Source organism: Ranitomeya imitator, chromosome 1, assembly GCF_032444005.1.
Source record: "Ranitomeya imitator isolate aRanImi1 chromosome 1, aRanImi1.pri, whole genome shotgun sequence".
Classification (NCBI taxonomy): Eukaryota; Metazoa; Chordata; class Amphibia; order Anura; family Dendrobatidae; genus Ranitomeya; species Ranitomeya imitator.
In genome coordinates, this window is record NC_091282.1 from 70,800,414 (window position 1) to 70,815,659 (window position 15,246).

At 41.9% G+C, this 15,246-nt stretch overlaps 1 protein-coding gene across 1 annotated transcript in view; it reads right to left on the reverse strand.

The window, feature by feature from the left end:
* Positions 1-15,246, reverse strand: part of NOL6 (nucleolar protein 6) — a 60,612-nt gene that overhangs the window by 7,525 nt on the left and 37,841 nt on the right. The window contains exon 24 of the mRNA XM_069747542.1: positions 5,084-5,284. Coding sequence (XP_069603643.1) covers positions 5,084-5,284 — 201 coding nt within the window. The remainder of the gene's footprint in view (positions 1-5,083; positions 5,285-15,246) is intronic.

The following is a 15,246-nucleotide window of genomic DNA, read 5'->3' on the forward strand; positions in this document are numbered from 1 at the left end:
CGCTTTGACCCACCAAGGGCTTCACAGAAGTTTATAATGCAAAGCCGTAAAAATAAAACAAAAATTTTTTCCCACAAAAATTATTTTTTTTGTCCCCAGTTTTGTATTTTCTCGAGGGTAACAGGAGAAATTGGACCCCAAAATTTGTTGTTCAATTTGTCCTGAGTGCGATGATACACCATATGTGGGGGGAACCACTGTTTGGGCGCATGGGAGGGCTCGGAAGGGAAGGAGCGCCATTTGGAATGCAGACTTAGATGGAATGGTCTGCAGGTGTCACATTGCGTTTGCAGAGCCCCTAATCTACCTAAACATTAGAACCCCCCACAAGTGACACCATTTTGGAAACTAGATCCCATAAGGAACTTATCTAGATGTGTGGTGAGCGCTTTGACCCACCAAGGGCTTCACAGAAGTTTATAATGCAAAGCCGTAAAAATAAAACAAAAATTTTTTCCCAAAAAAATTATTTTTTAGCCCCCAGTTTTGTATTTTCCTGAGGGTAAGAGGAGAAATTCGACCCCAAAAGTTGTTGTCCAATTTGTCCTGAGTACGCTGATACCCCATATGTGGGGGGAACCACCGTTTGGGCGCATGGGAGGGCTCAAAAGGGAAGGAGTGCCATTTGGAATGCAGACTTAGATGGAATGGTCTGCAGGCGTCACATTGCGTTTGCAGAGCCCCTAATGTACCTAAACAGTAGAAACCCCCCACAAGTGACCCCATATTGGAAATTAGACCCCCCACGGAACTTATCTAGATGTGTTGTGAGAACTTTGAACCCCCAAGTGTTTCACTACAGTTTATAACGCAGAGCCGTGAAAATAAAAAATCTTTTTTTTCTCCCACAAAAATTATTTTTTAGCCCCCAGTTTTGTATTTTCCCAAGGGTAACAGGAGAAATTGGACCCCAAAAGTTGTTGTCCTATTTGTCCTGAGTACGCTGATACCCCATATGTTGGGGTAAACCCCTGTTTGGGCACACGGGAGAGCTCAGAAGGGAAGGAGCACTGTTTTACTTTTTCAACGCAGAATTGGCTGGAATTGAGATCGGACGCCATGTTGCGTATGGAGAGCCCCTGATGTGCCTAAACAGTGGAAACCCCTCAATTATAACTGAAACCCTAATCCAAACACACCCCTAACCCTAATCCCAACAGTAACCCTAACCACACCTCTAACCCTGACACACCCCTAACCCTAATCCCAACCCTATTCCCAACTGTAAATGTAATCTAAACCCTAACCGTAACTTTAGCCCCAACCCTAACTGTAGCCTTAACCCTAACCCTAGCCCCAACCCTAGCCCTAACCCCAACCCTAGCCCCAACCCTAACCCTAGCCCTAACCCTAATGGGAAAATGGAAATAAATAGATTTTTTAAATTTTTCCCTAACGGGGTGATGAAGGGGGGTTTGATTTACTTTTATAGCGGGTTTTTTAGCGGATTTTTATGATTGGCAGCCGTCACACACTGGAAGACGCTTTTTATTGCAAAAAATATTTTTTGCATTACCACATTTTGAGAGCTATCATTTTTCCATATTTTGGTCCACAGATTCATGTGAGGTCTTGTTTTTTTGCAGGACGAGTTGACATTTTATTGGTACCATTTTTGGGCACGTGACATTTTTTGATCGCTTTTTATTCCGATTTTTGTGAGGCAGAATGACCAAAAACCAGCTATTCATGAATTTCTTTTGGGGGAGGCGTTTATACCGTTCCGTGTTTGGTAAAATGGATAAAGCAGTTTTATTCTTCGGGTCAATACGATTACAGCGACACCTCATTCATATAATTTTTTTTATGTTTTGGCGCTTTTATACGATAAAAACTATTTTATAGAAAAAATTATTTTTGCATCGCTTTATTCTCAGGACTATAACTTTTTTATTTTTTTGCTGATGATGCTGTATGGCGGCTCGTTTTTTGCGGGACAAGATGACGTTTTCAGCGGTACCATGGTTATTTATATCTGTCTTTTTGATCGCGTGTTATTCCACTTTTTGTTCGGCGGCATGATAATAAAGCGTTGTTTTTTGCCTCTCTTTTTTTTCTTACGGTGTTTACTGAAGGGGTTAACTAGTGGGCCAGTTTTATAGGTCGGGCCGTTACGGACGCGGCGATACTAAATATATGTACTTTTATTGTTTTTTTTTTTATTTAGATAAAGAAATGTATTTCTGGGAATAATATTTTTATTTTTTTTTCATTATTTAGGAACTTTTTTTTTTTTTTACACATTTTGAAAATTTTTTTTAAAACTTTTTTACTTTGTCCCAGGGGAGGACATCACAGATCGGTGATCTGACAGTTTGCACAGCACTCTGTCAGATCACCGATATGTCTCAGAGCACTGCAGGCTTCACAGTGCCTGCTCTGAGCAGGTTCTGTGAAGCCACCTCCCTCCCTGCAGGACCCGGATGCCGCGGCCATCTTGGATCCGGGCCTGCTGCAGGGAGGGAGGTAGGGAGACCCTCGCAGCAACGCGATCATATCGCGTTGCTGTGGGGGGCTCAGGGAAGCCCGCAGGGAGCCCACTCCCTGCGCGATGCTTCCCTGCACCGCCGGCACACCGCGATCATGTTTGATCGCGGTGTGCCGGGGGTTAATGTGGCGGGAGCGGTCCGTGACCGCTCCTGGCACATAGTGCCGGATGTCAGCTGCAATAGGCAGCTGACACCCGGCCGCGATCAGCCGCGCTCCCCCCGTGAGCGCGGCCGATCACGAATGACGTACTATCCCGTCGGTGGTCATAGGGGCCCACCCCACCTCGACGGGATAGTACGTCTAATGTCAGAAAGGGGTTAATCACCTGGGCAAGGATGACCCAGTATTTTTTTTTTTACTATTAAGTGGTAAACATTTTTAAACTCAGTAGTGTTGTTAAAAAATCTCATGTTTAGGACGTGTTAAAAATAAAGCTTCAACAATGTGCAGAGATATTCTATATTTTCTCAAAATTGTAAAATACTGAAAAGATGGAAAATCTCTGTAGTTTCTAGTATTGGATAACACTCATCATTCTCCTGTGATCGCCAGCAGAGTAGGGGAATTGATGACAGCCGGCTTCAGCACTAGCCGCCGAGGAACAGCGCTTATAATAGCGCTTCTTCCCCGGCAGCCGTCCGTGTCACACAGAGGACATCAAAGTGTGTTCTCCGTGTGTTGGATGTTTTGCTGTCCGTGCTGACAGCAAAAAACGGACATGTCAGCGTTTTTTTGCCCATGGACACACGATCCATGGAAACACACAGACATGTGCATAGACCCATTCATTTGAATGGGTCTACGTGTGTACGGGTCTCCTGTACGCCAGCAAAAGTGTTCATGGGTCACCAAAATCTTTTGCCCTAAGTCGTATTACATACCATATTGGAAGGAATAGGGTTACATTAACTACAGTAGTGCTTGAAAGTTTGTGAACTCTTCAGAATTTTTTATATTCATGCTTTGCACTGAAGAAGGGCAAACACCCCGAAACATGTGTCTGCAAATTGATTTTTTTGGATCATTTTCTCTAATGAAAAAAAAATGACAATGTCTAAATATTTTTTACTTATTTGTTTGATTTGGTTCTCTTTATCTACTTGCAGGCCTTGTGTGAAAATCTGATGTAATTTAGGTAAAATGTATGCAAAAATATGGTATGTAAACTGTCTCTTCAGAGAGGAAGAAGTCTAGAACTCTAGTGCCACTTATTGGAAGCAGCAATCCTAAAAGTCAACATCGACCCTTTAACGAGCCTTGCCACATGACTTGCATAAAAGCCAATCCAGAATCTCAATTTGCAGACACTGTGTTTCGGGGTACTGCCCCTCGTCAGTGCAAAGTGGAGATCTGGTTTGGCTGGGTGAGAGCCGTCTGACCGGAATCCAAGAGGTAACGTTTCTCCTTGCGTAGAGTGACATGTCAAGCCTGACATGCCAAGGTGGATAGCTTTTTAAGCCTTGCAATGCTCTTGGAAATTAAATACGCAAATTCCCTCTTCAAAGAGGAAGTGGACTAGACCTTTCTATTGAAAGTAGCAATTTTACAAATCAATATCGACCTTTAAAAGAGCCTTGCCACATGACTTAGGATAAATATGAAAAATTCTGAAGGGTTCAAACTCTCAACTAACAGTGTATAAAGGTAGGTGACTCAGGTAACAGTGTATAAGGTAGGTGACTCAAGTAACAGTGTATAAAGTAGGTAACTCAAGTAACAGTGTATAAAGGTAGGTGACTCAAGTAACAGTGTATAAAGGTAGGTAACTCAAGTAACAGTGTATAAGGTAGGTGACTCAAGTAACAGTGTATAAAGGTAGGTGACTCAAGTAACAGTGTATAAGGTAGGTGACTCAAGTAACAGTGTATAAAGGTAGGTAACTCAAGTAACAGTGTATAAGGTAGGTGACTCAAGTAACAGTGTATAAAGGTAGGTGACTCAAGTAACAGTGTATAAAGGTAGGTGACTCAAGTAACAGTGTATAAAGGTAGGTAACTCAAGTAACAGTGTATAAGGTAGGTGACTCAAGTAACAGTGTATAAAGGTAGGTGACTCAAGTAACAGTGTATAAGGTAGGTGACTCAAGTAACAGTGTATAAAGGTAGGTGACTCAAGTAACAGTGTATAAAGGTAGGTGACTCAAGTAACAGTGTATAAAGGTAGGTGACTCAAGTAACAGTGTATAAAGGTAGGTGACTCAAGTAACAGTGTATAAAGGTAGGTGACTCAAGTAACAGTGTATAAAGGTAGGTGACTCAAGTAACAGTGTATAAAGGTAGGTGACTCAAGTAACAGTGTATAAAGGTAGGTGACTCAAGTAACAGTGTATAAAGGTAGGTGACTCAAGTAACAGTGTATAAAGGTAGGTGACTCAAGTAACAGTGTATAAAGGTAGGTGACTCAAGTAACAGTGTATAAAGGTAGGTGACTCAAGTAACAGTCTATAAAGGTAGGTGACCCAAGTAACAGTGTATAAAGGTAGGTGACTCAAGTAACAGTCTATAAAGGTAGGTGACCCAAGTAACAGTGTATTAAAGGTAGGTGACTCTTTCTTATGCAGTTGGGAAACGGTGGACTGTAAGCGCTTCCTCACCCTTAGTTCATTCAGATATAACTGGGGAGGATCATAGTCAACAACAGGAAAGCGGGAATTGCTGCATGATTTATCCGCTTGCAGAAGCCCACGGACAAACGATTTGGTCGGCTGATCCACAGCTTCTCTGTGCCGGGGAATGTGCTTCGGGTTCAAGTAGATAAGAACGTCATAGAGGTCTAGGGGAGGGCGGAAAATCATCTGTGCAAAAGACAAAAACAATGTGTTACAATCCCACTAGAAGGGCATGTCCACTCCTCCATACAGAGCAGGTGCAGGCTGGGCTAAACAGCCTGCACCTACATCTAACAGCAGCAAAAAAGAAAATAAACAAATTACAACACTGTAAAAAAAACAAAAAAAAATTGATATCGACGAGACCATAGAACTTTAACCTATTAAAATATAAACATTTTTAACCCATAAGCAATAAAGAAAAAAAAATGAAATTCCAGAATTGCCATTTTCACTACCCGCTCCATCCCATAAATGCAATATAAAGCAATCAACCAAAAAACCCAAAAAGGTACCAATAAAAATTACGCTCACATAGCTAAATAAACTTAAAAAAAAAGTTAAGGGTCATGGAAAATGGCAGCACAACATAATTTTTTTTTTACAAAGTTCAAATATTTTTTAAGCCACTGAATCAATAAATAAAAACACATAAAATCATGTTTTCAGATCATTTTTACTGCACTGTAAAAAGAAAGCCCAAAACACAATGGCAGAACTGCTTTTTTACCCCTCATCATTTGACCCCAATTGGAATTTTTCTCCTGTTTTACAGTAGATTACATGGCAAAATTAATGGTGTTATGCAAAACTACAACTTCTCCTGCAAAAAAAACAACAAAAAACAAAACACAAGTCCTCATACGGCTATGATGGTAAAAAAAAAAGATCTGTTTCTCATAGTCTTGACTGGGGGATACAGAACCATGGGATAGTCTGTTGCCACCTAGAGACTGACACTATTATTGCATTTAAATAAAACTGGCTCCTCCCCAGCAGACTATACCCTGACTGCTGGAGCCAGGCTTCCTCAGGTTTGTGAGAAAGTAGTAGAAGGAGAAAAGAATTAAGCAAAAAGGGAACAGAACTGTACGCCCAACCAGGTAACCAAGAGAGGGAGCTCTGTCCCCCAATGAAGACCACGAGAAACAGATTTTACAGTAAGTAAAAAAAAATCTTTTTCTCATTCGTCTTCTTGGAAGACACAGAACCATGGGAGGGATAGCATTAAATCTCATACCGCTACAACCTGGTCTTCCACCGTAACTTAGGCCTCTTTGACCATCACTGTCTTTCAGCTCCCGTCACAATCCGTCGTTTTTTGAGAATGCATTTTCCCATACACTTGTATTAGCGATAGATTGTGACGGATGGCCATCCGTTTCATCCGTCTTTCACTGGATCCTGCATTAAAAAAACTGTCCGTCGGGCAGAGAAAACGTTCAGAGGAACTTTTTTTCCCGCAAGTCGGAAAATCAGTCAGCGACGCATCCTGCGCTGCCCGTCACTGGCTACAATGGAAGCTTATGGGCGCAGGATGCATCGCTGACTGAAAAGCAGGAATCCAGCGACCGGTCCCGTCTTTTCAAACTGAGCATGCGTGGAAGAATTTCCCGTCAGGGAAATTCTCTCTTACTCGCTCTCTTTCTCTTTTTTACTATTGATGCTGCCTATGCAGCATCAATAGTAACAAGATATGTGAAAAGTAATTTAAAAAATTAAAAAAAAAAATAAAAAAAAAAAAAAAAAAAAATCGCAATATTCTCACCGATGTTCCCGGCAGCTAGCGTTACTTCCTAGTAATACATTGCGAAATCTCATCTCGTGAGACCGCGACTTCTCGCGAGATTTTGCAATGTATTACTAGGAACGCTAGCTGCCGGGAGCATCGCTGTGCAGGAACGCCGGTAGGTGAGAATACTGCGATTTTTTATTTTTTTTTAACCTGGTTTGTGTTGTGTATGCGTTTTCACAGCGGGAAACCGCTGCGAAGACCCATACACAACAGGTGCACAGAGCTTCGACGGGTCCGTGAGAAAGAAGGGCCCAGTGCACACGTTTTCCACAATCTGCACAGGATCCGTCATTTCAAGGTCTTGACGGATCCTGTGCAGATTTGGAAGACGGAAGTGCGAAAGATGCCTTAAGCGGAAGTCTGGGCTGCTGCCACCTGCAGCATCTTCCTTCAAAGGCTTACATCTGTGAGGCAAGAGTGTGCACCCTGTAAAGCTTAGAAAATGTATTCACCGATCAGGGGCGTATATAGAAATCATGAGGCCCCATAGCAGAAGTCCTAATTGGGGCCCAGCCCAGACCTACTGTCCTCAAAATCGTGGTTTCAACAGCCATCCTGTCATATTGAATGGCAAACAGACAAGGTCAGAGGAGCGCTAAGGATCAGAGGTGAAAATGATGAATCTTTATTCCACTACGCGTTTCAACGGACAACGCCATCTTCATCAGGGGGCAGTGGGGTTACATCCACAGGAAGGGGTATTTAAGGCTCAAAGAGCCAATGAGATACCATGATAAATCTACCAATAACAATAAATGTAACAGAATAACACAAAATAGCACAATATAGATTAGCAGAATTATAAAAATATATAAGTAAAATATAATGCCTAAAATAGTGAACAACAACAATGGCAGTGTGACCAAGAAATGAAACTAAAATAAAGTTATTGTTTCGCCACTTTTTCCATAGTAAGGTTCAAGCCTTCAGGAGCTAGTGTGCCCAATTTGAATATCCAGTAGCTCTCCCTATTTATTAAACTCCTGTAACGATAAGGAGCATTGTCCGGTACTTGGTCAATAATGGTAAGCTTTAATGATCTTGGATCTTTCTGATGTGTCATAGAGAAATGTTTGGACAAATTGTGAAATAAAAACCCATTCCGAATATTCTGGCGATGTTTGTTAAGACGTGCGTGCATGGTTTGGATAGTCCGGCCCACATACTGGAGCCCACAATTGCACTCTATTGAGTAAACCACATAGATTGGCAGCTAACATGGCATTTAATTTTATAACTATTACCAGTGGTATTAGATCGAAATTCTTTCGTCTCATGTTTAATGGAAGTACAGCAAAGGCATTTCGGGGTTCTACAAGTAAAACAACCTGGATTGGGATCTGTATAAATTAAAGAGGTTCATATGTTAGGGATGGAATTACTGGGAGCAACCAAATTTCGGAGAGTACGTTTTTTTCTAAAAATTGTTGTCGGCTGAGCAGGAAGGTGTTTTGAAAAGATGGGGTCACCTTTCAAGATGAACCAATGCTTCCTGAGCACGGATAATTGTGTGGGAATGATTAAGTAGTGACCAAACTCCATTTGTCAGGAGGTTACAACATCTTTAGATCTATTAGTTTTATTAGTTTAGATTTTTTTTTTTTGATGCAAGCCTCCTGAGTGTGAATTCTGGCTTTTGAGAAAGCATCATGGATCAATCTCTTCCGGTAACCCCTATGTTGGAACCGGTCCTTAGGGATATTTGCTTCGTTTAGAAAATCATTGTCATTTGTGCAATTCTTTCTGATTCTCCAGCATTGACCATATGGGATATTTAAAATCCATTTCGGGAGATGACCACTGTTAAAATCCAAATAACTGTTGATGTCAACATTTTTAAAATGTGTACAAGTGGAAAATGAGCCGGATGGATCCACATGTACCAGTAGGTCAAGGAACTGTACTGCCGTTTTAGACATTTGGGCCGAGAGGCTCCAGGAGTTAGCATTCAATGTTTGGACAAACCCAGAGGCCTCTTCCAAAGAACCAATCCAAATGATGAATAAATCATCTATAGCGGCGATATAGGGCTATTTTACCTAGTGTCTGGGTAGACTGCGCGATGAAGACGGACTCGAGTGCCCCCATAAACAGGTTAGCATAACTGGGGGCGAATCTCGTCCCCATCGCGCAGCCTTTCAATTGGCGATAGAAACCGTGTTCAAAAGAAAAAAAACATTATTATTTAAAATAAATAAGATGGCATTTTTAAAAAAAAATCCTTTTGAGGATATGGTAAGTGTTCATCTGCTAAGAGATACTGATTAATTGCCCCCAAACCCAGTTCATGAGAAATATTCGTAAAAAGGGCTTGGACATCCATTGTGAGAAGAATGCAATTAGGGACCTGAGGTAGTGTTTGAAGATGGCCAATGAGCTGAGATGAATCCCTGAGATAAGAGTCCAAATTTAAAACAGAATTCTGAAGAAATAAATCAATGTAATGTGATAAATTGCAAGTGATAGAACCAATACCGGAAATGATGGGTCGGCCTTTAATGGATTTTTTTGAATTTTTGGTAAAAAAATTAAAAAATGGAACTTTAAATTGAGGTATATTTAGAAATTTGAACTCCTTTTTGTTAAGGATGCCAGAGGATTGCGCTTCTTTTATGAGTGCGCTATATTTTAGGAAAATTGAGATTGTGGTATCCTGTTCCAATTTCTCACAGTATTCAGGGTCTCCAAGTAGTCTAAACCCGTCCCGTAAATAACAACTCCTATTCATGACAACCACCCACAACGGCATTTTTTATAATAATATCCTTATTAGCTCTAAGTGATTTTATAGCTGCTTTTTCTCCCCCCAACACTTACATTACAATTTTTCTTTTTAATAAATGGTAATGAGCAAACCTCGTTCAAAATGAGTTGTTGGAAATTTTCAATGTGGGATCCTTTGTGATGGAGGATAAAATTGGCTAGAAGATGTTTTAGGGTTAACATGCCGAAATTGATCTTCCATGGTCTGGGAAGGGTTTGAGCCCAAATTAAATAATTTATTTTTTTTTCTATCAAAAAATGACGCTGTATAGTTAATTTTCTGATAAATTCACTCAAATCAAGCGACAAATCGAAAGTGTTTAATGGGGAATCTGGGCAAAATGAAAGACCACGCTCAAGAAGGGATTTTTCTTCATTAGTGAGTGCATACTCTGATAAATTAAAAATGCTGGAATTGCTCATGAAAGATTCTACATTGCTTTTGTTTTCTTTAGGCTGGAGTCCGAGATTATTTTGGAGCTCTTTTTGGGATTTGACACTCCCCGTACATCCTCGTTTTTCCTTTTCTTTTTGATTGGTGGCCTGAAGCCAACTGAAAAAAGTGAGTGATCTTCGTATTTGGAAAAGTGGTGGTAGGGGAATATGATGTAGGGTTATAACTAAATGATTTAGAAGAAGGAACGATGGTATCAATAAGGGATGAATCCACCAAACTGTTTCTCATTAGACTGGTGAGTTCTACAGTTTCAGACAGCAGTGAAGGAGGAGTAGAAGTAGCTGGAGCAAAGGAGGTGGATGGAATAGGAGTGTCAGTGATATTTAAAGGGAATTATGAAAGGGATTGGTCATCATGAATGGTAAATTGAGAGATTGTGAAGTTATCTGTCTCAGTGTCACTGACAGTAGCTGTATTAGTTGGTGTGACTTCCATAGATGGGTCAACATCTGGGAGCTTGACCTCCAACATAATTCCAGAAGGAACAGATAAGCATCCAAGAAAAAAAATAATAGAAGAAGGGAAAATCAAAAAGTTGTGAAACATATATACTCCCTTAAAAAAAACGATTTATTTTAGAAATAGTCTAAAAAACCACTTCCCAGTGAGTACAAAAAAAAGGAATACAATATCGAATCCAATAGTGCACCTCACCTCACAAATACCCTACACTGACCTGCTATCCCTTCCTAAACAGTGGAGGTTGGCACCCTGATAGATGTTTTGGCGCCCCCACTCCGCGACGGCTGACACCTGCTATCCCTATTAATAAAACTGGTCAGCTAAAGGAGGGAAAACAATGAGCAATCAAAAGGGATGAAGGAAGGTATAAGGCAAAGAAAAAACAAAGGTGCACTACAGATAGATATATGTATAACGTCATCCCTCAATGATGTCCCATATTGTACAGCGAAGAACTGAGACAAAAAACATATAAAGCCGGTGATATGCTCACAGCGTCTCAGTACCACAGTCCATCCGTATATACACACAGGACACGGTTCTATGCATGTACAGTGGGTCAATAGTGGGAGGACAGATATACACCTATCAAAAAAGACCCGGTTCAGTCTAAATTGACATAATGCACAATGGTAACCCCTTGATAGAACTATCGGTGTATTCTCAGAGTATAAAGCAATACACTTCAACTCAGTAGACCCTATAGCATAATACTATATCGGTGAAGGAGATCAAAAAAGAATATGATAGGCTACACATTGGATGCAACATATACCATATAGTGTGCTTACGCAACCGATAGTGGGTATCCATATAAATGCATAGTCAAAAACGACACAAAGAATAGATAATGTCTGCAGCAATACGTGAAGGGGGTATTGACCCAACATTTGTCACTTAGCTGTCCATCAAAACGCCCCGACGCGTTTCCCCGTTGTACGGTTCCTCAGGGGGCCAGAATGAGGTCTGCCTGGACATCAGGGCACCTGCATCTATGACCTCGGGTGTATTATCATTCTGGCCCCCTGAGGAACCGTACAACGGGGAAACGCGTCGGGGCGTTTTGATGGACAGCTAAGTGACAAATGTTGGGTCAATACCCCCTTCACGTATTGCTGCAGACATTATCTATTCTTTGTGTCGTTTTTGACTATGCATTTATATGGATACCCACTATCGGTTGCGTAAGCACACTATATGGTATATGTTGCATCCAATGTGTAGCCTATCATATTCTTTTTTGATCTCCTTCACCGATATAGTATTATGCTATAGGGTCTACTGAGTTGAAGTGTATTGCTTTATACTCTGAGAATACACCGATAGTTCTATCAAGGGGTTACCATTGTGCATTATGTCAATTTAGACTGAACCGGGTCTTTTTTGATAGGTGTATATCTGTCCTCCCACTATTGACCCACTGTACATGCATAGAACCGTGTCCTGTGTGTATATACGGATGGACTGTGGTACTGAGACGCTGTGAGCATATCACCGGCTTTATATGTTTTTTGTCTCAGTTCTTCGCTGTACAATATGGGACATCATTGAGGGATGACGTTATACATATATCTATCTGTAGTGCACCTTTGTTTTTTCTTTGCCTTATACCTTCCTTCATCCCTTTTGATTGCTCATTGTTTTCCCTCCTTTAGCTGACCAGTTTTATTAATAGGGATAGCAGGTGTCAGCCGTCGCGGAGTGGGGGCGCCAAAACATCTATCAGGGTGCCAACCTCCACTGTTTAGGAAGGGATAGCAGGTCAGTGTAGGGTATTTGTGAGGTGAGGTGCACTATTGGATTCGATATTGTATTCCTTTTTTTTGTACTCACTGGGAAGTGGTTTTTTAGACTATTTCTAAAATAAATCGTTTTTTTTAAGGGAGTATATATGTTTCACAACAGAAGGAACAGATCCATCTGACTGGCTCACATCGCTCCTAAAGACCGCTATCACAACTCTTCACTTCACCCTGTCATATTGAGCACCTGCAAATATGGATGGAAGAACGCACCCCCTGGGACAGAAGGTCCAGAAAAGCCCATGGGACATCCGCCAGGATTGCTTAAATCCGAATAGCAAGCCCTCAGAGGCCAATACGGAGCATTGAGTGTCTGGAACACCCTCTGCCCTGATCTTCTTGAGAACTTTAGGTAGAAGTGGTTAAAGCTGGGAAAAGATAAATCAGACTAAGAGTATGTTCACGCGTTCTGGATTTTTCGTGTTTTTTTCGCTATAAAAGCGCGATAAAAACGCATAAAAAACACATACATATGCATCCCATCATTTAGAATGCATTCCGCAATTTTTGTGCACATGATACGTTTTTTTCTGCGAAAAAAAACGCATTGCGGTAAAAAACGCTGCATGTTCATTAATTTTGCGGATTTCCCACTATATTATTGCATTGGGAAATCTCCGGAAAAAAACGCAAAAAAACGCAAAAAACGCATGCGGATTTCTTGCAGGAAATGTCCGGTTCTTCTCAGGAAATTTCTGCAAGAAATCCTGACGTGTGCACATAGCCTCAGTACCAAGGGATTACTAGGGCGTCAACTTTGATTGTTTGGGCCTCCCAGGACCTTGTCACAAATTTCAACACCTTGTGATATAGCATCGATGCTAATAGATCTACATCTGGCGTACCCCACGGCCGACAAATCGAACACCATTCCCAGAAACCGTAGTCACAGTGTTGGAACTAAAACAGACTTTATCCTGTTGACAATCCAACCAAATCGCCTGAGTCTGAAGAACGATCTGTAGGCTCTCAACACTTTGTGCAAAGGATGGCGCTTTGACAAGAATGTCATCCAGATAGGATAAAGCAATTATTCCCATGGACAGTAGTAATGCCATAACCGGGGCCAGGATCTTTCCACATACCCTGGGCGATGTGGCCAGCCTGAATGGGGAGCCCTGAACTAATCGTGATCTTAATTGAACACAAAGTGAAGTAATCACTGATGAGCTGGAAAAATTGTCACATGCAAATAAGCATCTCAAATATCTACCGAAAAAGAAATTCCCCGTTTCCATGAATGCGACCACTGACTGGAGTGACTTTATCTTGAAGTGACGAAGAAGATTCCATCTGTTCAGGTGCCTTAAATCTAAAATAGACCGTACCAAGCCATCTCTTTTTGGAATAACGAATACGTTTGAATAAAACCCCTTGAAGAGCTCTGAAGTGGGAACACAATCACCCCTGCTCAAACCAGGGAAGCTATCGCCTGGTCAAAATTGGCTCTTATACTGGGATACCAAGGAGGGTGAGAGCAAAAGAAACGATTGTGAGGTAGAGCGGTGAACTCTATTCTGTAACCCGAAGAGATGACCTCTCTGACCCAAAATCGCTGACTGTCCCCAGCCATGCCTCTTGAAAAAGGAGGAGGCAGCCACCCAGCTGGGAAGAAACCCCGAGTGGGGGCCGCCCATCAATCCTCAACCCTCCTACTACCTCTGGACCGAGAGGGCCTAGTCCCTGACCCAGAGGGTATTCCAGCAGGTGCTTTTCTAACGGTAGCTCTCCTGGGCTCCCCGGAGAAATTCAGTTTAACCTGCCGACCTGGCAGTGAACTGGAGAAAGGGATGGACCTGCAACGCCCCACGCCTCTGGAAGGGACGTATGGCCCTGGACTGAGGAAGCTGAATGCTTCTACCGCCTATTGCTTCCGACATGATTTTATCTAACCTAGTCCCAAATAAGCGAGACCCTTGAAATGGTAGTCCCATCAAAGATTTTTTTTGAGTTAGGTCCATCTTCCAAACCTTGACCCACCACATGCAGCGAATTGTGAGGCAATTACTTGCCACCTGGGTAGAGCACGCAGCTGCATCAAAGGATGCTGAACAGATATACTTCCATGCCTATGCAAGCTGATCAGCGATGTTGGCCAATTCCAGATCCTGGGAACCATCCAACAAATTTTGTCACAAATGTCCAGCCCATGCAGTTATCGCTTTGGAAACCCAAGGCAGAAAAGGCTGGACAAAAAGCAAAACCTGCTGCCTAGCCAGAGACAGTATATGTCTATCAGTGGGATCCTTAAGTGCCGCAATCTCGGCTAGAGGTAGCGTGGTCACTATGGATAGGCGAGACACCGGAGTATCTACCACTGGAGAAGTAGCCTAGAAGGCCACCAGCTCGGCTGGAAAGGGATATAACACATCCATACAGCTACGCTTCTGAAAGTGTTTTTTTGGGTGTTCCCATGCTTTCTGTAATACCTCTTTAAATTCCCCATGGTCAGTGTCTAATCTAAGACAGGTCTGAGACAGATCGGCCTCCAACTGACACTAAACAGGAGGGCTGGCTCCAGTAGGCGAGGTATAGCCACTTTTATTAAAAATAAATTATAATAGTGTCAGCCTCCAAGTGGCAGACGACTATCCCAAGGTTCTGTGTCCCCCAATAAGATGAAGGGGAAATAAACATGTAAGGGTTCATGGAAGAAGGCGAGGAAAAAACTAAGGCGTAAGAATGAAACTGGTTGAATTATTAAGGGGTTAAGGGAACCTGTCACCAGGTTTGGCTGATAAGAGACACGGCCATCACCTTTCACGGCTAATATACAGTATTCTATAATGTTGTATATCTGCCCCCAACCCAACCTGCAAGAGAAGAAAAAACAGGATTTTTGGTTGCTTACCGTAAAATCTGTTTCTTG